A 25,655-nucleotide genomic window follows, 5' to 3' on the forward strand; every position below is an offset into this window, starting at 1 on the left:
ATATCTCATGGTACGAACAGCATCACCAGAGTGCTTTGCAATGGGACATGGTCGACATTGACTCCGGAGAGCCCGCTTTCAATGGCTGGAGTCATGCTCGGTACGGGGAGGATGGCAAACTACCGTCTGTGTCTGATTTCTGGTAGACAGTGAAGGGGATACTATCATTTGTGATCAGCGCTGAGACTGCCTGATATGATGTGACACGTAATCCACGTGTAGATAGTTCCTATTTTCTTTTCGTTTCTTCTTCCCTTTTTCAAAGTGGAACTCCCGCCGTCCATAGCACTCTTAATTCGTCGTTTTGAGTTTATGGAGGATGTCGCTTTCTACGAATCTAGACCGAATCATAAGAATACCACCCTGTGATTCAGGACGTATATCAATTCACTGGGCAGCCCCGCACTTTTGGCAGGTCGTCGAACTAGATTATATGTCTCTTATATGGGTCGGAATGGATGTGATTGTGCTTGGCATGATAGCAATAGCCAAACAAGACACCACGCCCAGCAATCCCATGAGTACAGCAGTGATGAATGCTACATTTCATGGTTGCAAGCGGTCCGTGGATGTTCGGTGCCTTCGTCTAAAACGCAAGTAGAGACACTATTTTAGCCAATAAAGCCGATTTCGAGAATGACTATAGGAACATCACGTGATCCTCACAAGCGAACCTTCGTTGTTCAGTACTTGAAGAGATCTAGGGAGGAGTGGAAAGATGGGTTGTCAACGCGGAGACAGGTCTCCAAGCGCGGCGTAGCGCATGTCAGCAACGGGGCTCGTCTCAGTCCGAGCTACGAATCTACTTTTTGTTGCGAAACAAGTTGGAAGCAATTGCAAGTGACAGCCCATTCAAGGGATGTATTGTTATTTAAGGCGTAATAAATCTATTGTCAGGAAGTCCCCCCAAATTACATATTCAACTGCATCAGAATCCACCCCCCTGCGGGAAGTGGGTTCTCGAACCATGGAAAAAGTCGCCTAGCACGCAAGGCTGCATTAGATATGCCCAATTTGTCTGATCATAGCTCCCGAATGCAGCTCCATAGATATCAGTGACAGGGTCGAGAGGGGGCATCGTCAAGTTGTCATCAACGATCGTTTCGGCCTGATCCATTCTCCCTGATTCAAGTAGTCCACTCTCAGGCTGGTGTTGAAGACTTTCATTCTGTGCTGGCTGAGAGTCCTTTCGAGAGGCTTTCCTATGTGTAGTGAACTGTCGGTTCAAACTTACCAGACTAGGTGGCTCAATGGTCCTGCCAAGTTGAAGCTCAGCTTCCTCACGAGCGTCCCAAGCCCTGATTGTAGCGTGCATGAATCCAACATGTATGGGATTTCCGATGTTGCGAATAAAGTTTCTATGTTCATGGTTGTCGCAGATGGCTTTCCAGGCACGTTCACATAGTACGCCCGTAGTGCGTTCGCGTAACTCGCTGATGAGGAAGATGTAGCCCGGCAAGGGTCCTTGGGTCTGCATGTACCACAAGAAGCCGCGCAGGCTTTCAGTAGTATAGATCACATCGTCATACTCTAGCATCCTGATAGCAGCCAGGAAGAGAGCATCGCGTTCGTGATCGCTGAGGGTAGACGTGGGAATGCCTCGACACATGAACTCGACAACGCGAAGTTTGCAGAGGGCGCCTCGGGTTAACATCAATGTGAGGAGTTGAACTGGAATTTTCGGGTCGCAGTGCTTTAGGTAGACCGATTCTATGTAAGAACAATATCTATCCAGATCATGGGAGGACGGCCGGCGTCCTTCACCAATGCTAGTATCGGGACATGCCGCCGAGTTTGTGTGCTTTTGTGGGTTCTTGATAGTTGTCGAATTGGGTCGAATGCTGGTTGGATCAGCCGCGATAAGTAGTTCGATGCGAGTAAGACAGAATAGCATCTCTGTTGGGCCATTGTAGGGGTTTGGTGGCTCGTTAGAATGCAGATATAAATCTGCGTCATTTACGTTGAGCGGGAGCCGACAATCTGATCCAGAAGAAGAGAGAGCGGTGATGGCAGAGCCCGTCATTTCGGCCATTCGTTTATCTAGTGCAGCCAGCTGCCACCAGAGTTTCCGTCGCTGCTCAGTCTCAAATGGTGAAAGGCCAAATTGAGCACCATCTCGATGCACGCCAATGCGAGTTGCCATGCGGATGGCAATTCCAATCAAACAGAACAGAGATCGAGGATCAATATTGCGACCAGCGCTGTGCTACGTACGGAGAGTAGTAAGTATGCGATAGGAATAAAGAAAGAGAAGGTAGGACTCACAAGGTACAAGAAATAGGCTTGTAGTACCATAAAGTCATTCGATCTCATAAAGCCTACATTGATCAATGCTTGCTGAGAAGCTTCACCGAACCGAGCGAGCATTGTAATTTTGGATTTGTCAAAGGTGGTTTGGATCTCTTCTTCCGTCAATGATTTCAGGGCGATGAGATAAATTGTGAACATTAACGCTTCAAGAGATTTAGAAACCTTGGACAAGTCGGCGATTGCTCCAACAATTTGAGGTTGCAAAGTAGGAACATGACTGATCTTCAGCAATGGATTTACGTTGCTAATATAGATTTGCCAGAGCTGAAAGATCTGAATCGCGGACGGGTGCAAATGGGTTATGCGTGTCGTGGAACCACCCACTCCAAAGGGAAATGAATCGTTGTCATTAATGAACATTTTGTCGAAAGCATGATGAATTGGAGGCGGGTCAGTTCCTTCATCATCAGAGTTTTGTAGCAAGTCATATGTCGTCCGATATTCGTCGTAATATGCAAACCACTTAGAGCGCCTGTGCAGACGTTAGTATAGCCGATGCGGAATGGTACAAGACACTGACCTCTGAATGCGTTCTCTCTGAGGGCCGTGATCTTGAGTACTGCTCTCTGGGGAAGACTTTGTTTCTCCGGCATCCGCGTCTACTTCAGCAGTCTCGTCACCGACATCGCCTACCGAATCAAACTCGATACCGTGTTGGGTCATGAGCGCTTCATACTTCTTTAGTCGTCCAATTAAGTTTCGCTCGTGTGTTTTCCTTTTCCTTCGTTTTGCAGGTTGCGGTGCGACAACTTTGCACTCCACCTGGGCCCGAATACAATTAGAGCACGGCTTCTGCTGGTCACAGCGGACTTTGCGCTGTTGGCATAAGACACAAGAGTGGCCTCGCGTCAGACTCATAGTGGGATAGACTCGCGACCACGGAGAATTAGCGCCCAAGAATTATCATGGATCAGACTAGATACTGTGAGTGTTTGGGAGGAGGAGGGGGGGGCAGAATAATTATTTCGGTCCCGAGCGACGTTCATCGGTCCCGTCGTCATCCACTCCCGATACGCGCTAAACCCGATCTGTCCACGAGAAGTATCAGTTCGGGATAACATTGGGTTTTTCTTTAGCCCGGCGGGACCGAGAGCCTTCAGCCCTCCAGAGGTTGATTTTGAGCAGCTCTTCAGTACTTAAATAGCTCTATTCCGCCTGCAGCTTCCTAGACATCGCCGAATCGACATTTACTCTTTTTCTCATTTCTGTTCTATAACATCGCCCCTTAACAGATAGCAGTCTTTCTGATATTCTAATAAGATGAGCCTTGAAAATATGACTCGCTCTAACCCCCTCAGCGATCCACGAACCCAAGCCGGAAAACCAGAAGACCTCGACGCCCCTGACATCGAAAAGCAAGATATAGCCCACCCAGCTGGAAAATCAGGACCACCAGGAGGCCCACAAGGCAGCCACTATGCCCCGAAAACCCTCAAATTCTGGGTAATAATGGCCTGCAACTTTCTATCCCTCTTTATCGTGGCCCTCGATCGAACTATCGTCACGACAGCAATCCCCAAAATCACAGACGACTTCAACAGCCTCGGTGACATTGGCTGGTACGGCTCAGCATACATGCTCACAGGCGCAACCTCGCAGCTTTTATTCGGTCGAATTTATAAACTCTATAATATGAAATGGGTCTTTTTGACATCCATGGTTGTTTTTGAACTTGGGTCTGCTGTTTGTGGCGCTGCTCCGTCTTCGAGTGCGTTTATTGCTGGAAGGGCTATTGCGGGTTTTGCATCTGCGGGGATTTTCTCAGGATGCATGCTTAATATTATCCCTTTGGTCCCGCTTCATAAGAGACCTATGTTCCAGGCTATGTTTGGAGCTGTTTTTGGTCTTGCCTTTGTTATGGGTCCGCTTATTGGGGGTGGGTTTACTACTGGTGTTACTTGGAGGTATGTTGGGGATTGAACGGTTCTTGTTTCTTGATTATTGGAGTTAAACACTGACAGCGGTTGGCAGATGGTGCTTTTACATTAATCTTCCTATCGGTGCAGCTACGTGGATCTTCATGGCCTTGGTTTGGCATCCGGTGGAAGTGCATCGAGATTCCGTTCCTATTACAACGCATATCAAGCGTCTCGACCCGCTGGGTACTTTTTTCTTGGTTCCGGGACTCGCGTCCCTTCTGTTGGCTTTCCAATGGGGCGGTTCAGCGTACGCATGGAACAACGGCCGCATCATCGCTCTGTTCATTCTCTTTGGTGTTCTTATGATGGCTTTCGTTGCCGTTCAGATTCTCATGCCCGAGACAGCCACCATCCCCGTTAGAATAATCACCCAGAGAAGCATTCTCGCAGCTTCCATCTTCACGTTTTGCGGTTCCGGAGCCATGATGATGCTTATTTATTACATGCCGATTTGGTGTAAGTATCCCCCTCGTCGGGTCATATCTGCTCATTGCTAATCGAAGTAGTTCAAACCGTCAAACTAGTCGACCCTTTTAGATCAGGGATCAACACTCTTCCTCTCGTCCTAAGCCTAGTCGTTGCAGGCTTTGTCGGCGGCGGCATCACCAAAAAGTCGGGCTACTACGTCCCGGTAATGATCATCTGTCCATGCATCATGTCCGTCGGCCTAGGGCTCCTGTCAACCATAAAGTTAGATACCGACGCCTCACATTGGATCGCCTACCAATTTTTATGCGGCTTCGGTCTAGGAACTGGACTGCAGTCAGGCGGACTAGTCATGCAACGCATCCTCCCAATGACCGACGTCCCTGTCGGAATCGCCCTCTTATTCTTCGTACAACAATTTGGCGGTTCTGTCTTTACTACCGTGGGCCAGGCAATTCTGAGCAATGTTCTTGTTTCAAAACTCACTGGTATCCCTGGAATTGATCCGAGTTATATTCTTAATGAGGGTGCGACGAACTTGGCTTCGATTGTTGCGCCGGGAGACATGGTTGTTGTTCAGCTGGCTTATAATGCGGCATGTACAAGGATTTTCTTGGCCTCTTTGGGGCTAACTTTTGGAGCCTTTTTTAGTGCGCTTGGGATGGAGTGGAAGAGTATTAAGAAAGGAAAGAATGGCCAGGATGGACCCAGTGGAATTGGTGAGAACATGGAGAAAAAGATGGAGATGTCTAAGGAGTCGGATAAGAATAATTCCTAGAACGCAGGCTTAGTATGGTCTTCTCACGCCAGGATTTCGAAAGATAGAACAAGCAGATGTGGATGGATTGGGAGACTGAGAAACTGGGCCCACCCGGTATGTACAGTACAAGGACTAGATGTGAATTATGGATAAAGATGTAGAAATGTCAAAAAAAGTTAACGATACCATTCAGTCCTTTCCCACAAATGACCGTGGGGAACTGTGGAATTCTTTTCTAGAGATTAGGTATGAAAAAGAACTAGCACGTAAAGAAAAGCAAGTCTCGCCAAAAATACACTGAGACGCTAACCACGCAATCAATGGCTATAAAACAGCCGAAAAATCCCTCTCGCTCACCTTCTATGTCAACAAAAAGTCTTGGATCTGCGCTATAGGGCCCTTCTGGCCGCTATCGACAAAGATATTGTACGTGGTGCCACCGTAGATCACAGTTGGTGCCTTAATGTATTGATTATGTTACGTCGATACCGTTTGCCTTTCAATGTATAGGGTATGTCATTACGTGTCTCGAGTTTGAACTAGAAGAGTTCGCAGAATGATTATCGTGAGAAGTAACACTCGAGGTCTTTTATTAAATTGATGCCATAGGATAAAAGGGATTACTCATAAAATTCTTGCTAGGAGATCCTTTCTTTAATTGAACCGGAAGAAGTAGACAAAGTAGTCTTTCTTCTATCTATCACATTATACTCGAGCAAGGGCTTGCTAGTTAGTATCTTCCTCGTAATATTAGTCCTGCTCATCTTCGTCGTCTTTACCAGCTATGTTATCAACTCGTACCAGATGTACGTCGCATACGACGTCGTAGTATCCTGCGGTCCGCCTACTCCTGCTCTTCAGTCCCTACTCTTCACGTATTATATGCTCAATGCCCTCGCTTATTGAAGGCGTGGGTATAATACCCACCCCATCTATACCTTTCGTCTTCTGTAAATATGGCGCGGCGATCTAGGTGGGGTCTAAGTTTACGCCGACAGACGTAGCGTCGCGCCCTAATAGGGATAAAGAGAAGGCCGCGAATGGCGGATCGCCAGGCTAGACCTTTAAGAATTAAGATAAATTGGTTAACGAAAAGGTTAAAGGCACGAGCGAATAGTTACTCCGAACGAGTGAACTGTCCTAATAGCGGTACTCATAATTAAAAATGTCATTTCTGTGTTAATTTTAGGAACGTAGCCTAGTACAGATGTGGGTAAACATGATGTGTCAAAAAGCCGTTCAAAATTTAAGATAAGAACTATAGACGACTTCTAACTAATATGGCCAAAAATTGAGAACGAAGTGTAAGAAAAGGAAGGGGTTTGTGACGGCTCCACCCCTTATTGAGAAGTCGGTTAGAACCATTCTGTTTCTGTCTCTTTGTAGCATTCGATCTTTTTTCTAGTCTAGGGCTCTATTAATGAGATAATACTATGTCCTTTGTGTCATGTTGGCTGGGCTCGGATGTAGAAGGGAGACTCTACGCGAGGCGAACGAGGACCTTGTAGGAGCCATTCATATATAAGAGCGGGCTCTAGACTTGTGAAAACGCTAGTGAAATTGTCCGTTTCTGAGTTCTACTATATCTTATTCAGCTAGGGCAGGCACTTCGGAGCGGTACTTTGAGGGGGCACTAGCTGGTGAATGGGAAGGTGGACTCCGGGTTGGCAATAGAGAACATTGCTTGAGGTAGTTTTCTAGGTGGTGTGATGCGTAGATATCGCCAAAAACTATAACAATGGAATTAATCTTTCTTCGCAAGAAACGTGTAGAGGTGAGCACTCACTCTCATGCACGGAGTATTTAAGGGTAGTTTAAATACTCTCAATTTCATCGATTCCATCCCGCCTACGAATTGTGAGCTAAGATGGTGTTCTCGATGACAATTCTTGCTGTGACATGGCTTGTGCCTATTGCACCAGCCGCCCCATCAGGCAATGTCCAGGATGTCGATATCATGATACAGCAGATCAATACTACTTCTGAGATAGACATTGTGGTCGTGGGCAAGAAAACCTCTCAAATTTTGGGTTATGCTTGCTCGAATACCCTCAAATCAGGTGAATTCACTGACCTGCCTATCACCGCCACTCTAGACAAGAGTGGTGCTGGCAACCTTGCCGTTGGCGATAAGACGTATGTCAAACAACCTCGCGAGAATTGTTTTTTTTTTGAACTTGAAGTTATTCATTCAGGCATCAAGGGCTTTGCCCTAACGTATTTCAACCGCGAACTACGCACCCGAAAGCATCAGTAAATGCGATGAATTTCAGCTCGATCTTTCAAAAAACCCAAGTCAATTCATGTAACTACTACTAGGATACGATAGCAAGTATAGTAAATAGTTTAAGCTAATTGGAATCTAAAATAAGTATTTGTGTAGTCTATTGTGTCAAATATAGCACGTACGATCTCCCAAAATGGAGGTAATCATCACTAAAGAATGGATCTATAAATAGAACCAATCTAGGAATGCCTAGCAACTTAATGGCGAAAATAACTAATAATCAACTACATACTATAAAATAAGAAATACGGTGAGGGTCGATCCTTAACAGATTGCTATCTAATTGTAGTACAAACAAAGTGTGTGTGTAAAACGTTATATGATTAACTACTACAGTGACTATTAGTACAAAAGCGCTAGCCTTTTATAGGCTATAGTAATATCCGACGAGGGGGCCCCACCTCGTTCCTATGTCTGAAACGCATCCGCACCGGAAGTAATTGCAGTCAGGTCAGTCACGAAGAGAATGTCAGTCAGCCCCTGGGCCCCACCCTGTTTGCGCCCAAAATGGTGTGAATATAGGTTAGATTTCAGACGAGGGTGAGCTGACTGACGTTCTGAATCATGGCAGGGTGACTAAGTTCACAGATGCGTAGAAAGGGAAGAAATCGGAAGAAATCGCGCAAAAGAGACAAGCCCAGAACATTCGCAGGGTAAAGCGCATTAGGCGCCAAAAAAACCACCTAAGCAGAGCTGCACAAGGCCCCCTAATCTCTAGGGTCTCAGTCGCCGATATAGGACATGACACACTATAGAACGTCGAAAACACTTAGAAGACCAAAATAGGAACAGCACAGAAAGTGTTGGGGAAAGGGGACTTTCACATGCAAATGGACTGACAGTGGGGCGGATCCACAATCGGAGAAAGATCAAGTTGACACTCTTCTTTGCCAGTGACTTCTTAACTGCATGTAAGGGTGATTTCCTGGAGTCTTGTCAGAGTCATGACTATATGTATCTGATAGGAGAAGTGTCTGTCACTCGGGAACTATGCATGGCAGCGAAGGAGGGGGAAGAAATATTGGCGGATGAGGGGTCGATTGGCCCCGATAAGGCAGTCGGACTCCATGAGGTTCCAAAGCCCCCTCTTACTGGACGGCATGGAGTTTAGTTCGATGTTTAGTCTCCATCAGAGCTTGTTCTCGAACAAAATGGTGGGATGGGAATCAAGAAATGTGGCGTGTGGGCCATTTTCCTGTTTACCATTTCTCCCATCGCGTCATCTCTTGCTGCAATAGCATCACTCAAGAATTTCACGCTCAGATTTTCCATTGCGGCTGTACGTGTCGAAACCGCACAGTCCTAGACCCGTTGATCTAGCTATTCAAATCCCGAGTCCGACCTTGCTTTCTCTCGGTCGGGAAGCTCGACAACATGCCCATAATCGATACCGGGGTGGATCTGCCGTCGCTGTTCAAAAAGCAGGTCCTGGCAACTCCCAACGCCGTTGCCTTGGAGGACGAGAAAGCTGCATACACCTATGCGGAGCTCGACCAGGAAGTCGAAGCTCTTGCCGCTCGCCTGCGCCTCCGTGGGGTTGGTCGGGACACGCTGGTTGGAGTGCTCCTGCCTCGTAGCGCGCACTACGTGATTGCGTGCCTGGCTGCTCTTCGAGCCGGAGGTGCATTCTTGGTCTTGGAGCTTGCATATCCTCCGGGACTTCTCGCGGATGTCATTGATGATGCAAAGCCCGCCGTCGTGATCACTAACCTTTCTGAGGCCAACAAGGTGAAAGCCGAGTACCCAACCATTGCTCTGGACGATTCGACCCCGGATGAGGATCAGAATACTACAGAACCGCCCCCGTTACCCGCGGAGAATGACTTAGATCGCCTGGCGTTTGTCTCCTACTCCTCTGGCACAACCGGCAAGCCTAAGGGGATCGCCAACCCCCAGAGAGCCCCCATACTTTCATATGACCTACGTTTTGCGGTACAAAATTTGCAGCCCGGAGATCGGGTGGCATGCAATGTATTTTTCATTTGGGAAATGCTGCGTCCGCTGTTCAGAGGAGCCACGGTAATTTGCGTTCCCGATGAAGTAAGCTACGATCCCGCGGCACTGGTCGACCTGCTCGAAGCCAAAAAGGTTACCGAAACTCTCATGACACCTACTTTACTGGCCACCGTTCTCTCACGCTACCCATGGATTGCCACCCGTCTGCCTGATTTACGAACCCTTTGGCTCAATGGCGAGGTTGTGACCACCGATCTCGCCCGTCGAGGAATAGGAACTTTGCCCAACACCCGCTTCCTCAACTGCTACAGTGCCTGCGAGACTCACGAGATCGCATGCGGCGATATCCGTGACCTGATCGACACAGATTCACATTATTGTGCAGTTGGTGCACCTCTCGTTCCGACGTACATTCTCAACGAGAATGAAGAGGAAGTGGAAGCGGGTACTGCGGGTGAGCTATTTGTTGGAGGAGACCTATTGGCTCGGGGGTACCTCAACCTCCCAGAAACAACTGCCAAGGCCTTCATTCCGAACAGGTTTGATACCAAGCCTGATAGTTTGATATACAGAACCGGGGATTTGGCACGCAAGCTGCCGGGGGGACATCTGGAAATTACTGGCCGAGTCGGTGCCATGATCAAGATTCGTGGATACTCAGTTGTCCCAGCCAAGGTGGAGAGTGAAATCTGCAAGCACTTAGCTGTCAGCCATTGTGCCGTCACCGCCCACGGCGATGGCCTCGACTGTCAATTGTGCGCTTACGTCGTCGCCGAGAAGGATGCCTCTGACTCCCGCCCGCTGGTTGAGGTCGACGAATCCGGACACAGCCCGTCCACTCGTCGCATTCTCGAGCCCCATCTCGCCCATTACATGATTCCATCTCTGTGGGTTGTGATGAAGGATTTGCCCACCCACGAGGTCTCTGGCAAGGTCGATCTCAAAAGTCTTACTCCGCCGCGTACCCCTAGCCCCAACAGGACTGAGCGTGTGACGAAGACGGACCCAATTGGTATTGAAGATATTGCGACCATCTGGGCCAATGTCCTGAAGACTACGAAGTCTAGCTTGAAGCCTGAGGATAATTTCTTCGACCTTGGCGGACATTCGTTGTCGCTGGCAGACCTCGCTGGCCGATTGTCTCGTCATTTCGGTTTCCGTGTTCCAATTCCACGACTCGCACAGAACGTGACACTCTCCGGTCAGCTGGACACTGTGCGTGCGGTCAGAGATGGCCACACTGCCGCGGTACAAGCGGATCTTCCTGCTGTTTTGCTCGCCGATTCCACGCTTGATGACGAGATCAAACCTCCTTCAAATGCCACACTCAAGTCTATCGCCACGGCCGATACCGTGCTGTTGACCGGTGTGACAGGATTCCTAGGTGCTTTCTTACTCAATGACTTGCTGGAAAATACCTCGGCGAAGATCATCTGTATGGTCCGGTTCAAGGATCCCGAGGATGATGACCAGGCCGGAGGTGTGGCTCGTATTCGCCGCAACCTTCTCGACCTTGGCCTCTGGCGCGACTCAGTCATGGAGCGTGTCGAGGTCCTTCCCGGCAATCTCTCAAGACCTCACTTCGGTTTGGCGCCTGAAGCATACGATGATCTTGCCGGTCGAGTCCAAGTTATCGTCCATGCTGCAGCCACCGTCAACCTTGTATATCCCTACGCGGCGCTGCGAGCTGCCAACGTTGGCGGAACTCGAGAAGTTCTTCGCCTTGCATCTAAGGGCGGTGCAACCGTCCAATACGTTTCCACGAACGGTGTCTTGCCTCCTTCTGGAGATAAGGGCTGGCCTGAGAGCACCATGCTCGATGTCGAGGACGTCCCCACAAAGCTGCTGGATGGCTACGGTCAAACCAAGTGGGTTGCTGAGCAGCTCGTCCTCAAGGCCGGTGACCTCGGATTGCCCGTGAAGATTCACCGTTGCGGTACCATTAGTGGTCACAGTCTTACCGGCTCAGCCAACGCATGGGATCTGCTGACCGCTTTGATCGTCGAGTCAATCAGACTTGGCTATGCGCCGGATGTCGAAGGCTGGAGGGCGGAGATGACTCCCGTCGACTTTGTGAGCAAGAGTATCGTTCACCTTGCCACGCAGACCCAGGCAGACCAAACAATCTTCCACCTGGGAGACCCCGATCCGGTTAATATTCGATCTGTCTTTGAGAACCTAAACAGTCTTGGTTATCCTACTGAACTACTCCCGTGGGAGGAGTGGGTGCATTTGTGGACTGAGAGACGTGGTTCGGCCAAAGGCGGAGATGGTTCGTTCACCGTCGACATTCTTCGCAGTGGCATGCCAACTGTGGAGTTCTTGCGCGGGATTGTTATTCTTGACAACTCCCTGACTAGACCTTTCCGATCGGCGGTCGAGCGCCCCAAGGTTGATACCCTGCTGCTCGAGACATACACTCGACACTGGTTTGCTCGAGGGTGGCTCCATCGAGCACCTACCCGCCAAGAAGCTCTGGCTCCTAAGCCCACCGTCCGAGGACCCCTCAGTGGAAAGATCGCCGTCGTGACTGGTGCCTCATCGGGCATTGGTGCTGCCGTCGCTGCTGCACTGGCAAAGGCAGGTTGTGCTGTTGCCCTTGGTGCTCGCCGCCTAGATGCTTTAAAATCCGTCAAGCGCCAGGTGGATGTCCATGGTGTCAAGTGCGTCGTGCGATCCACCGATGTCACTAGCAAGATACAGACCGAAGAGCTCGTCAAGGCAGCCAGCGACGAGCTCGGACCTGTAGATATCCTTGTCTCATGCGCAGGCGTCATGTACTTCGAAATGATGAAGAACACCAATTTTGACGAGTGGGAACGCACCGTCGACGTCAACTGCAAGGGTCTCCTTAATGCTCTCGGAACCACTGTGCCCGGCATGCTTGAGCGCGGCCGCGGACACGTCGTGGCCATCTCCTCCGACGCCGGACGCAAAGTTTTTCCTGGTCTTGGTATCTACTCAGCCAGCAAGTTCTTCGTCGAGGCGACGCTTCAAGCACTGCGTCTCGAAACGGCCGGTGCCGGCTTGCGAGTGACTGCCATCCAACCCGGTAATACGGCCACTCCATTGTTGAATATGTCGACGGATACGGAGGCTGTCAAAAAATTCGGCGAGCCTTCCGGTGCCAAGATCCTTGAGCCTTCTGATGTGGCGAACTCGATTGTTCATGCTCTTTGCCAGCCGGAGTATGTCTCCGTGAATGAGATTCTGGTCGAGCCTCGCGATGAGCCTATCTAATACCCTTGATCTAGTGGTTGGGTATGCCTAGTCAGAGTTGAATATCCTATTGTTGCTCTTAAACTTCGCATCTTCCTGAAATAGATCTCGAGGATTTTCTAATCGTTTGTTTTAACATTAAACGTTTTATTTTTCATTGCAAAGATTCATATATTCTCCGTGCAGCACTTCAAATCCGTTCCACTGCGTGCGACTGAATCGTCCTGCGACGCATCAGACGCAATTCCCTCTCGATCCACTTCCTGGCCATTGGTAATTCTTCACACCTCGGCAGCAAGTATCGAACATCAATATAGCGAAAAGCACACGTCATGACAATGACGTGTGCTTTTCGCTGGCTGCCTTCCGTGTTCTTGAGAGGCTTCAAGGAAAGCGAAAAGTATACATACTTATAGGTGCCTCGAACCGTGGCGCCATACAAAAGAGTAACGAAACTTAAAGATTAGGGATCTATAGACCATCTTGTACCCTTTATGGATAGATAAAAGGGATGCTAAGAGATTAAGAGTTCTTAATTGGTACTGTATTAATGAATTGACAGCGGGCGAACAATTAGAATACACATTAGTTTGATACAATGACCCTTTTGTTGTCGAATTCATCCCCCTCCTTCCCTGACGAAACATCTACCATCCATCTCGCACAGCTTTCACGAGTGATAAATAAACCAGCTCCTGACTCTGTGCTGTCGAAGGTTTTTACGGGTTTCTGACCACTTTCTTTGAGTCCCACCGGTAATGGAAGGGTCCATAGGACTTCATCTCCACAGTTTGCCTCAATCTCATCGTTAACCGCATTATGATCCACATAGGATTTGGACACATTGCTATAGTTTATCATGAAACGAATAAGGTAAGGAGTGACTGAGTAGCTTTCGCCACTACCAAGGGCGTTCATCACAACCAAGCGGGGCCTGCGTCCTTCTAGCTGCTGCTTCTGTGCGCGCAGAGCACGAGTAGCATTGCTGGTTGAGTCTGCAATCAGGCGGGGTGGCCCAATAAATTTTCCCCAGGGGTTTTGACCAACACGCTGGGCATTGAGAAACACGAGGACCGCATCAACGGTAGTCCCAGCTGCTTTGAAAGCACGCTGCATATCCTCATCTGACAGACAAGAGCCCTCGACGATGGTGAGTCTAGCATGTGGCTCTATTCCATGGGTCTTGCGGACAAGAATGGTGACGGAGAAACCTAGAGCGACATTAGCAACTGTATCTGCTGGTGTACGAAAATAAATCCACCTTGTTCTAGTGCATACTTATACCCGTAGACGCCCGTTCGTCCCGTTGCTCCTAGAATGAAGAGATGCATTTTCCCCCTCAATAGTTCATCAACTCAATCGCGGTACACAATGGGTGAGCGGGAGATTGGGTTTTAATATTTGACGGAACCTAGATCGCCCGCTCCTTCTTTTGTTGTTGCAGTTACTCCAAGACAAGACCGCCGAGGGCCGAATTCCGCTCCGTGGCTTACTACGGCTTATCTCTCTCTGGCCAATCAAAGCGCTAAGAGTTAGTTGAAAGAATGTCCGAGACCTCGTGAAGCGATAATGTCGTAATGTGGAATGGTAAGACATTCCTGCGAAAACAATCAAGAAAAATTTGCTCTACATAGATAGGTTGGATTATTTCGAGCGGAATCACTGTGTGAAACCCTAAGTGTTTTTGTCGGGCAGGCTATTAGAGACCTAAATTCTCCAGGAAATGCGCGACGGCATGGTCTTGAGATTCCCCAGGAGTCTATTGACAATTTTGGTTTGATTCGCCATATATAAAGCGGTTCATAAATCCTGAACACAAATTAGGCTACGCTAGTCGAGAGATGTATTATTGCATCTGTCCGCGGGTATTTAACCAGCGAAAAATCGTTCCACTCTCCACAAAGACATTGGAAAGCTATTACCGAAGAGCGGATTGCTGCAATTCAAGTAAATACCTGTGAACTTTGGAATAGTAAGTTTAAGAAATTCTCCTGATTTGTCGTGCTACCATGGCCTTTTGGGTCTATTTGCATTGTAAATGACCTCAAGAAAGCATTTCTGATGGTTGAAGCTATTAGGTGGGATCTTCCTACAGGGTTTCTAACTTGTGCGAGAAGTCTTTTGACCGTTCACCATGGCTGCCACTCTTGATATCACGAGTCTCAAGCAAAAAAGCCTTGATTTTGTGAATCTGATCGGCAACGAACATGACACGACCTCAGCAAAAATTGTCAGTCTCCTCGCCAGGGAGTTCGCAGTACAGCATGCCGAACTTCCTCCCTCCGAGGGAGGTCGCGATGCCTTTTTGAACAGGCTAGGAGACAGATTGAAGCTTGCCAAGGGGCATGCAAGTATCGAGGTGAAGCACATGGTTGCGGAGTTGTTCGACGACGGGTCGAAGGGCGGGCAGTCCTGGGTCTATAGCAGGAAAAACACACCATTCGGATCGACCAACAGCGTAGGTGGCTACTGAACTAAGCGAACGAACTTTGAACTGACAAGAAATATCCGAAGCTCGATATGATTACATTCAATCCAGAAGGTCAAATTACCTTTTGTCAGGATCTACACAGTCCCAAGTATGGAACATATCCAAGCTTCTTCAAATGGCTCGTGGAATTTGTGTTTGGGCTACCAACTCACGATTCATACCTAGCTGCGTCACAAAACCCCAGTCCTAGCTCCTGAGCGACTTATGGATAGTACTTGATGCAATGTACTATTAAGGATAATTAGAAAGTAGGCTTCGATCACTTTCTCATCATTGGTCTAAAGGGGTTTCATAATCAACATCTTCCCATTTTGAAGGATATGCTTAGAGAGCGGTCAGATTAAACCGTCTGATTAATCGTGGAGTGGTGTAATGATAGGTTTTGAAGTAACTACCGGCATGGACGTTGGTGAAGTATCGCTACACGGTCGCCCCAGAGTCAAAAGCATCGAAACTATCATAACTCCATGGATATGAGCAGCTCTTATCAGCGGCTTATCGCGATAGGATAAGCCGCGGACAATTTCCGGTCCTCCGCACATCGCCGTCCTTTTTCTCCTCGTTTCTTCAAAACGGAACAGGACCAACCAAACGACCCTGATGCCCAGTGACTATGCATGTCCCGAGCCCGGCTGTGGAAAATGCTTCCAGCGACCGGAACATCTGTCGAGACATCGGCTGAACCGTACGTGCTAATCAGACGCTTTTCGCATCCGGACAGACCGAGATTGACTAGTCCGCAGACTCCCCCAAGCAAATATACCAATGTTCTTCGTGCCCTAAAAGATTTGTCCGGAAGGATTTGCTGCGCCGACATGAAAAGCGTCACGAGAGAGGCATGTGGTTTCGAAATTCTGGCGGCATCGTCTCTTCAGCGCCCACGCGGCAAACCTCGGATCCACACACTCAACACTGCAGCAGTGAACCAGCATCGGGCTCAACTGCTGAACCGGAACAATTTTCTGGAATACCAACGGCTTCCACGATGAACAGCCCGCCGGGCGATGCTCCCAACATGATGGACACCGTCGTTCCCGATGGAACGGTGACTTCGCTTTTTATGGACCCTTCTTTTACTGGCTCAGATCCATTGCTAGACTTCGAATGGCTTTTCGACAATGTTCCAACAGATTTCAGTGCTCCTGCTGATGGCGGATTTCCCGATATTATCTCGCCGGGCCATAGTGCTTCAACCACGGAGATGTCGCCCCCTTCATTCCCCATGCAGTCGCAAAATATTCGCCTGCCAGCTCCGACCTCACCATGTTCTTCTGCACCTTGGGTAATTGTCCAGGATCGATTATTTGATGCCCTTAGTACCCTACCTCATGAACTCATTACCTCGTCTTTTTTTTCTCCATCCAATCTGTCCCATTTCTATGATCTGTACTTCGAGAACTATCATCCCCATTTCCCTATTCTACACAAATCGACTCTTGATCCTACTACGGCTCCACCCCTCCTCATGACTGCAATTGTGACACTGGGGTCTACTTTATCGAGCGAACCTGCTCACTTTGAAGTAGCAGTCAAGATTCATGACTCTCTGCGGTATATTATCTTCAATGTAAGACCACCACTATGTGCACCTTGGCTTGGTATCTTGTACATCACAGCTGACCTACCTGAAGACCCCGGATTTTGAGCCGCCTGCTGCGCTGTGGTGTGTTCAAACGCTTCTGCTTATCCAAGCACAGGAGAAAATGTTTTCTACTAGAAAGCATCATCAATTGGCACATATATTTCACGGAGCTATAATAACTGTATGTATTTTGTTCATCATTCTCACTGGTCTGTCAAGCAACATGAATAATTCAATGGGCTCACCTTGCGTCATCTGCAGCTTATGAAACGAGGCGTCTTATACGCCTCAGCCCATCAAGGGACTTCAGACCTGGAGCAGTCTTGGCGACATTGGATTGACATTCAGTCATCAAACCGCACCGCATTTTTTGGCTTTGTCATGGATGCGCAGCACAGCTTTATGTTCGGTCATACCTGCGTTCTCTCAGTTCAGGATGTGCGCCTTCCTTTACCATGTCCCGACTATGTATGGGAGTGTACTAACGCTCAAGATTGGGACCGAATGATGCGAAGACTTCCAGAACAACCAGGCTTCTTGCCTGTGTTGAAGAAGCTCCTAGCGCGCACTCCAATCCCGCCTCACTGCAATGCATATGCCCGTCTGATTCTCCTTCATGGATTGTTCAGTGTAACCGCCCATTTAAAAGCCAGGGAGTCTGCCACTCTAGGTGTCGGAGGCCTTCCAGCTGGCGGTTCTCCTCGGTTGGGCCCTGTCGATAGTTGGAAAGAGACTCTAGAGAAGGCCATGGACACATGGTCATTTTGCCTGGTCTCACGAAGCTCGTCATTGGCGCTGGAAGCATCCAAACCACTTCATCGGATGGCATATGTCGCCATTTATACCGAAATCACGGATATGCATATCCTGGCTGGGGCTCCATCCCTTCTGGGAAATCTTCTCTCCGAGGCTGATCTGACAGGCGCAACCTCTCGGGTTTGTGCCTGGAGTGAAAGGCCAGAGTCGAAGAGAGCTATCTACCACTGCCTGCTTCTTATCCAGGAGGTCCTTTTCACGGGCAAGGTGTACCGAGCTGCTCACGACAATCTTTCACTTCGGCCCTGGTCTCTATACCACGCCGCGCTTATTCTGTGGGCGTATGGATTCATGGCTGGCAAACGAGCTCCTGTGTCCGATGGGCAGGCTTCCTGTAGTGCCGAGGAATACTTGGTTCGTATGCTCATGCTTCTTCGACATGATTCCGAGAATATTGTACATGTGTCACAACAGACCCGTGAACTTTTAAAGACTGTTCGGGAGTGTTTGGAGGGTTGTCGGTGGGAATTACTGCATGAAGCATATGATACCCTGGGGAAATTGGTTGAAATGTCATAGTCTGCTGCTATGTTTAATCTGTATTTACGCTAATTTTTCCTCAATAACTACCATCTTTCATTTCTGACGCAAAGCACTGAAATATAAGTAAGTGAAGGACTATGTTAATGACTTCCTGAGTGATTTAAGTCTGGGACAGAATTCCTGTGAGAAAATCAGAATACGCTTTGTATGGAAACCTGTGTTCTGGAGTAGTGGACACCGAGTCCTTTTTTTTTTTTTTCTCGATGGATGCTGATTTACACATCCTTCCACTGTCTCGATGTAGCAGATTTGTAAAAGGCATCGATCACTTTGAGAATCTTCACATTGGTCTGAAGATCGCAGCAGCCAAGCCCTGCCACCTTGGTACCGCGGACCCGAGCAAACAAAGACTCAAGCTGCTTGCGATAGCAGCTTGGAATGTTTGACGTTCCGTGAGGCTTTTCTGTAGATAATTTACTCGGTCCTGCAGCAAATTCCCCTCGTGCTTCGCGCAAGTACAGCGTCGCCACAGGATAGTCAGGGATCACATGGAGTGAACCGTTGGTGCCGTAAATATCGATCGCCCATTCATTGCACCATTGCGTGGGCTCCCAGGCTGTCATGTCTAACACTATAGTCTTGTCCGAGTACTCCATGATGCCCGAACAGACATCTTCATAAAGCAATGTTCCCACGCCAAACTCGCCCTCGTGAACCGTGCCAGTGAAGAGGTCCGGGATCCATCCCACTACCGGGTGGGGGGGTCGCTGCGGTAGTTTTCGAATCGAGGAGACGACACGGTCTGGTGCACCAAATAGATCGAGCACATTCTCGAGTGTGTGGCAGCCCTCTGTTTGCATGATTCCCCCGAGGTCCTCAGGGATAGCTTGCCACAGGTCCATCCCAGCGCCCGACGGGCACCCCCCATGGAAACGGGCTGTGGTAATATCGCCCAACACGCCGTCATGAATCACCTTGCGTGCAAAGGCGAGTGATTCAGAATAATGGAGCTCATACCCGAGCTCCACGGCCAAGCCCGGACGTTTCTTTTCAATCTCGTCGGCCAGCTGGTAGAAATCTTCCGGAAGTGCCGTCCCAGGCTTCTCCAAGAAGAGACCCTTGAATGCGGCTGGGTGGTTGATGGCAAAGCGAGCCCAGCGAGGAACATCGGGGTCCAGGGCATGTATCATCACCACGTCGGGATTGGTGTCAAGTAGCGCTTCTGGGGTATCGAAGCGGGTCAGACGGGGAAGCCGCTTAGCCAGTTCTGTGGCGATCCCCATGTCCTCCTCATAAAACCCAGAGAACTCGAATCCACCCATTTGTTCGAGGACGGTAAACCGATACATGACATGGGGATGTCGGGTTCCGAGGAAGGCGACCTTGATGGGAGGTAGGCTCTCATCCAAGGACCCCTCATCTTCGAACGTGAAAGATATCTGGCGAACGTCCATGACTAGGTTGTTGCTGGGGCTGGTTTGGGTGGAAGCCCTGATGTCGGGTATTTAAAATGGATCAACGCCGAGTCGTCGGCCGGCTCGCCCACGCATCCCACGCAAATAAGATAAACTATCCCGCGCAACGCCTGATAATCGGCAAGTCCTCCCCACTTATCTGGGGAAAGCTTAAGGTGCATGCGACGTTTCCATACCAGTTTGCCACTGGCAGAAGGTAGATATAAGAGGCCCGACCACCATGGAGGAACGCCCTACTCCTTTGGAATCTCTTTATTAATTTCTTGGTTCATCGTTGCCCCTACACAATGGGCGACCTGGAGAAGAACACTACCAATGAGAATGACACCACGGCCTCCCCTGACACGGGGATCGCTGACATGGAAGAGTTTAGTCCTCCGCCAAGTGGATATCGGATTGCGGGACTTGTGACGCTCCCCGCATATCGATCCCCCATTGCGCAGTGCTTGATCATCGCTTGTGTGCATCTTCTCGTGGTTGGGATGTTTAACGTTCTCTCCGCTCTTGGGGGTGGTGGCCAAGTCAATCCCACAACGAGCAACAATGCCAATACCATACTTTACAGTCTATTCTGTGCCTTTTCCCTTGTTTCGGGCTCGGTGTGCAACTTCCTGGGCCCCAAAATCACCCTTGCAACAGGGGGCATTGGATTCTCGTTGCTATCGGCCTCATATTGGAGTTACAACCACAACGGAAATGAGGCATTTGTGTACTTTGGAGGAGCAATTTGCGGGATTGCTGCTGCATTTCTTTGGTAAGTACCCTTTTCGGTTGCAGCAGGCACAACGGGATCCTCTGACTCCTACTTTCTGCGCCTTCATCCAGGACCGCCGAGGGATCCATGATCATGTCTCTTCCTCTCGAGAAGGACAAGGGAAAATATGTGGGCATCTTCTATGGCCTATCTTTTTTCGGTACAGTCATCGGGGCTATCATTCCCACGGTGGAAAATTGGGGGGTAACGACGGCTGGAAGTGTCAACGATAGTACCTACATTGCGCTGTTTATATTGATGATTATGGGCAGCGTTGTCGCCTGCGGCGTCTCCAATCCGACCAAGGTGATCCGTTCAGATGGCTCGCGCGTGGTCGTGCCACGTCAGACGACGTTTGTGCAGGAGCTGAAGAACGTGGCTCTGGCTGTCAGGCGAGAGCCATGGATCATCTTATTCTTTCCTTACAGTTTCGCTGGATTGTGGTATATTCCCTACCAGAGCAATGACTACAACAGCTATTTCTTCGACCTACGGACCCGCGCCTTTGGCAGTCTGTGGTTTGATTTTGGCCAATTTGCAATGGCAGTCATTTCGGGACTGTTGTTGGATTTCAAGCGACTCGGTGGTCGACGTCAACGTGCTTTTATTGGCTGGGGCTTTCTTTTTCTTCTGATCAACGCAGTATTTATCGGGGGTGTCTTCCCAGCCCGCCGTTCCCAGCGTGGCCACCCTCCCTCGCACCTTCTGGATGTGGAAGATTCCCAAGCCGCGGGTTATATCGCCCTGTACACCTTCTACGGTGCAGTAGATGGCGCCTGGCAGACATTTGCGTGGTGGATCATGGGGACTCTATCGAATGACCCCTTGGTGCTGTCCATCTACTCAGCATTCTACAAAGTTTTCGGTGCCATGGGTGCTGCTATCGTCTTTAGCCTGGACGTCAGAGAAACGAGCTATCAGGCCATGTTTGGCAGCTACTGGGGACTACTCTCTGGCTCTCTAGTTTTGGTGTTGGTATTGATCTACAAACGTGTTGAGGACACCTTGTCACTGGAGAGCTGGAGATCTCCCGAGATTGGGATGAAAGAAGTCAATCCGGATACTGAGTAGTTGTATGCCCAGACTCAGTTAGTTTATACAATACACAAATTATAGTAGTGGACGATATGAATATTTTGAAGACGAAATATCGTTGTTTGCACTAGAGACACATTCTCTTCAAATGCCTACGTACATCTTTCTCTCCAGCTTCATCACCCCGAAAAGATCAAGGGGCGGTAACATAAAGCACAGTTACAAGTCACAAACCATCACTCGTATACTCGAAGTTTGAATGATTAAGTTAACTTAAGAGGAATGTCCTCAGTGTTTATTTTTGTTACGCCGAAGAACATCAGCCGGCGAATTCATGCTTCGGCTGCCCTCGGGCATCAGTGGGCTTATATCGGAACATATGGCCTCCTTCGTCGTCTGCCCTCGCATTGGAGCGACGATCCTTCCCACTTGCCACATAGATGATATCAAAATTCTTCCCACCCCAGGTGGTACACGCTGGGTTACGAGCCGAGAAGATGATGTCTTTGAGATGTCGGCCCTCCGGGCTAAATACCATGACCCTGTTAGAGTCAAACATCGCAATCCACAAGTTTCCATTAGTACTTTAATTGTTGTTAGTATGGCTCTGGATCCATCGAAAAAGGCAACCACATACTCGACAACCATTCCATCTGGTTCGCCAAACGAGGTGCGGCGATCAATCAACAGTCGCTTGTTGGAGATCTCACCGGACTCCAGATCAAAATCATAAGCCCATACTACCATGGCCACAGAATCGTGGAAATACACTGGATGACGCGGTGAGCGCTATTCGCTCAAAGGGACAGGCAGGGGAAATCTCACTGGTTTTATTGTCCGGACTCCAGCCCAACCCATTCCCACAGACAATCCCCTGATCGATCATCAAATGAAGACTGCCATCCGGATCGTATCGCCACAGCCGTCCTCGCGGCGTGCCGTAGCTGGCCGGAAGGCGGTTTGGTCCGTAGGCCATTGCCGTCTTGTCGATTTCCGCCAGCCAAAACCGTCCTTTGGCATCGACGCCCCCATCGTTGAAGCGCAACTCATCGCGTTGGTCGGTGGGGATGATTTCCTTCACCACCTCTAGCTTGCCGGATGCTTCGTCGATAAAGCAGACGCCTTGGTAATAGGCCGCAATATAGCCGGGCTTGTTCTTCCGGAAGAAAGCCACCGTGACGCTGTCTTCCAGCTCAAGAACACGCGCCTCCCCGACTGCGTCCCCAGAGTCGTCAATAGGGAGAATGTAGAGTCGGGGCGGCTCAGACAAACAGTCAACCCAGTGGAGGGTTGAATCGCTAGCCCGATAGATGGGCGCCTCACCCAGAACCATGGGCTCCGTGCATGAATACCACTTCTTGCCGCCGTCAATACACTCTAATCCAGCCATGTTGACGAGAGCGATCAGTGAACCAGACAGAAATTTGATGTTTGGACTTGGTTGATTTTATTTCACGCAGCCCATACGGCGGGCGGGTCAAGCCCGCGCCGTCGATCCCCCCCTCCTTTCAATCATCCCGCGCAAGGTGGGATAGGAGTAAATGGGATGGCTGCTGCTATCTGTGTCTAATCTTTCTCCACACCCATGACATCAACAGAACCCAGTCCGCGGACCATCCGGGAAGATCAGTTGAGCCTATCGATTATTGCAAAGGGAATTCTAGAAACAGCCATAACACGTGAATCTAGTAGGAGCTATATATACAAACACCGCTCTTCTAGCCAAGTTCGACCGTGGATGAACCGTCTATCATGAAAACACTCAGTATTCGTCTATTCCATCTACTGGCCTAACACCGGGCCTTTTTCAACCGTCGAGGGCCAAGAAGCAAGTGGCCAGGACCAGCTATGTATGTATCGTGAAGATTCGATCTTAGCAAAATCATACGTCGAACAAGGCGTGCCCGTCTCAAGGTCGAGTCGAGGAAGGTGTCTTTGAGGGACTTGCAGACCACGAAATCTTCACTCCGGTGCGCCGCAGGTGAAGACCCCGTGGACGGACCCACTGTTGTATTCCGAGATCTATGAAAAATCAGGTTAGCGTTTTATCGCACACGGGCGGTGTGGTCCAAACATACAATATCAGCAATGCTCGAATACGTTCCGGCGCCCAAGGTCAGCAGGCCAATGGCGAGAATCAGCCCATTGGCGGCCGCCAGAAGCAGATTGTGACGCGAGGTCCAACTCCCCTTCCGGATGAGCATGAACCACATCAGGGAGGGGAAGTAGAAGGTGAAGCCGGAGATGAAGAGGGCGGAGGAAATCGACAGCAAATCCGAGAAGAAGGGGATGACTTCGGCAATCACAAACGCGATGATGGTGCCCCCCGTGATGACGGCCAACCAGGTGATCCAGCCCATCTTGGTGTTGATAAAACGGATGGTCGAGTTCTTGAAAATCCGGCCATGGACCATGCGACCGAACACCACGGTGTTGATCGACCCACTGATGAAAATGACCGGGAGAGCCACCCCGAAGGCCACGCGACTCAACGTAGTTCCGGCCGAGAGCAGTGCGGGGCTCTGGACGTTCGGGCCGACAAAGGCGTAGATGGTGGCGCCAGTGACGGTGTAGATGACCATCTCTGTCAAGCCCAGGGCCCAGATGGACTTGACAAAGTCCGCCGGGGTGTGCATTTCGTCCATGAAGGCAAACTGGCACATGGCAAAGCTGTAGGCGAAGATGATGTTGGAGACGGCGATGAAGGCGTCCTTGAAGGTGGTCTCAGGCGCGGGCCACGGCGACCATGGCACGGCGCCCAGTCCCCCCGGTTGGTTGGTGGCATCGATACCGGTGCCGATGATGGTGATGCCAATGGCAAGCACGATCGAGATAAAATCAATGTAGCCCAGGATGGCGACTTCGGTGAAGCTGGGGGGGATGGCTACCGCCAGCAGAATGATGGCGGACACCACGCCAAACACCACGCTGCAAAGGCCGCTTTGGGTGATGGTCTGGAAGGCAATGGTGCCGGTCAGGCAGTGGGACCCGGTCAGGAAGATCAGCTGCAACGCCAGCATCGCAAAGATCAACTCGTAGCCAAAGCGGCCGAACATGAGGGTACCCGCGTCGGCGTAGGTGCCCACCTGGGGGAACATCAGCTTGACCTGGCCGACGATGTAGCTGGTGTAGATGGCCACGATGCCGAGGCCGACACAGCAGATGACCCCGGCGACCATACCGAGCTTGGCGAAGGTCTGGGGGATGGACAGACTGCCCAGGGCAATGGCCTCGACGATGAGCACGACGGTCAAGCGCTTCCAGCCCAGGCGGCTGAATTTCTCGACCCCGTGATTGTAGACGTTGCGCTCGGCCTCGCTCATCTCCCCGACGATGTCCCCGTCAAAGGGTGGGGGGGCCATGAACTCCTTGTCGGCGCCGGAGTCGGCGACCTTACTGGAGTCATAGCCATTGTTGCTTGAATTTTCGTCGGAGTAGCCCATGATGAGCGATGAGAGGTTGGGGGAGGTGAGGAAGGAGGTGGACGAGCAGTCCTGTCGCGTGGTCTGGGGCCAGGAGGTATATATGTATCGAGTGTCAAGGGGAAGGGTCGGCCGGGCAGGATTTGCTGCCACGATCGGATCCGGCTTGGGCTCGTGCTCGACTGGGGCAAAAGGCGGATTCGGTGACTAAGAGAGTCTCCAACACGTGGAGTACGACGCTGGTCCACTAAACACCATTCGGCCAACCAGGGGACACAGTTCGATCCACTCCGTCCAGCAGGATCGCTCTGATACGCCCGACGGCGGCGCCCCGATAAGAAGGTTTCGGGCGGTTAGGTAAAAGAATGTGACCTGGGGCCGCCGGTTCAGCTTAGGCTGGGGGATGATCGGGTTGGAGAAAAGGCTGCAGTACCCCACGATCCCGGAGAAAGGGAGTAGAGTGCGGGGAGGCACAGGATATACGAAATGAGGACGGGACGGAGTCGAGGAGTCTCGGTCGAGGAGGATTGAAGAATGACGGGGGATGCGGCAGCCACCAAAGACAAACCGAGCCGCATCATCCATGTCGCGACCGGGCCAATCACACCCGGCCAGCCCGAGATAAGCAACCAGCCATGGTCACGTGACTATCGTTCCATTCCCTTTCCTTTCCTTCCTTCGCGTTGCCCGTTTCAGCCACCACACCGCCACCATTTCCCC

General features: G+C 50.1%; 7 protein-coding genes across 7 annotated transcripts; 2 read left to right on the plus strand and 5 right to left on the minus strand.

Annotated features, from left to right (window-relative positions):
• Nucleotides 1-928: 928 nt before the first annotated feature.
• Nucleotides 929-2,206, minus strand: PFLUO_LOCUS8513 (uncharacterized protein; the record flags this gene model as incomplete). The annotated part of the gene is made up of 1 exon (XM_073786256.1): nucleotides 929-2,206. A coding segment is annotated over one exon (1,278 nt), but the record flags the coding sequence as incomplete, so codon positions are not given.
• A 6,870-nt stretch (nucleotides 2,207-9,076) lies between these two features.
• Nucleotides 9,077-12,898, plus strand: PFLUO_LOCUS8514 (putative NRPS-like protein biosynthetic cluster; the record flags this gene model as incomplete). The annotated part of the gene is made up of 1 exon (XM_073786257.1): nucleotides 9,077-12,898. The coding sequence occupies one exon, from the start codon at nucleotides 9,077-9,079 to the stop codon at nucleotides 12,896-12,898; it is 3,822 nt and encodes a 1,273-aa protein (XP_073642530.1).
• A 564-nt stretch (nucleotides 12,899-13,462) lies between these two features.
• PFLUO_LOCUS8515 (uncharacterized protein) lies at nucleotides 13,463-14,208 on the minus strand (the record flags this gene model as incomplete). The annotated part of the gene is made up of 2 exons (XM_073786258.1): nucleotides 13,463-14,088; nucleotides 14,139-14,208. The coding sequence occupies 2 exons, from the start codon at nucleotides 14,206-14,208 to the stop codon at nucleotides 13,463-13,465; spliced, it is 696 nt and encodes a 231-aa protein (XP_073642531.1).
• A 4,316-nt stretch (nucleotides 14,209-18,524) lies between these two features.
• PFLUO_LOCUS8516 (uncharacterized protein) lies at nucleotides 18,525-19,703 on the minus strand (the record flags this gene model as incomplete). Its single annotated transcript, XM_073786259.1, has 1 exon — nucleotides 18,525-19,703. One exon carries the CDS (start codon nucleotides 19,701-19,703, stop codon nucleotides 18,525-18,527), a length of 1,179 nt encoding a protein of 392 aa, XP_073642532.1.
• A 308-nt stretch (nucleotides 19,704-20,011) lies between these two features.
• Nucleotides 20,012-21,549, plus strand: PFLUO_LOCUS8517 (uncharacterized protein; the record flags this gene model as incomplete). The annotated part of the gene is made up of 2 exons (XM_073786260.1): nucleotides 20,012-20,478; nucleotides 20,550-21,549. The coding sequence occupies 2 exons, from the start codon at nucleotides 20,012-20,014 to the stop codon at nucleotides 21,547-21,549; spliced, it is 1,467 nt and encodes a 488-aa protein (XP_073642533.1).
• A 283-nt stretch (nucleotides 21,550-21,832) lies between these two features.
• Nucleotides 21,833-22,903, minus strand: PFLUO_LOCUS8518 (uncharacterized protein; the record flags this gene model as incomplete). The annotated part of the gene is made up of 3 exons (XM_073786261.1): nucleotides 21,833-22,055; nucleotides 22,151-22,283; nucleotides 22,339-22,903. The coding sequence occupies 3 exons, from the start codon at nucleotides 22,901-22,903 to the stop codon at nucleotides 21,833-21,835; spliced, it is 921 nt and encodes a 306-aa protein (XP_073642534.1).
• Nucleotides 22,904-23,475: 572 nt separating this feature from the next.
• On the minus strand, nucleotides 23,476-24,956 carry PFLUO_LOCUS8519 (uncharacterized protein; the record flags this gene model as incomplete). Its single annotated transcript, XM_073786262.1, has 2 exons — nucleotides 23,476-23,535; nucleotides 23,592-24,956. The coding sequence occupies 2 exons, from the start codon at nucleotides 24,954-24,956 to the stop codon at nucleotides 23,476-23,478; spliced, it is 1,425 nt and encodes a 474-aa protein (XP_073642535.1).
• Between the last annotated feature and the right edge of the window lie 699 nt (nucleotides 24,957-25,655).

This window comes from Penicillium psychrofluorescens (genome assembly GCF_964197705.1).
Source record: "Penicillium psychrofluorescens genome assembly, chromosome: 6".
NCBI lineage: Eukaryota > Fungi > Ascomycota > Eurotiomycetes > Eurotiales > Aspergillaceae > Penicillium > Penicillium psychrofluorescens.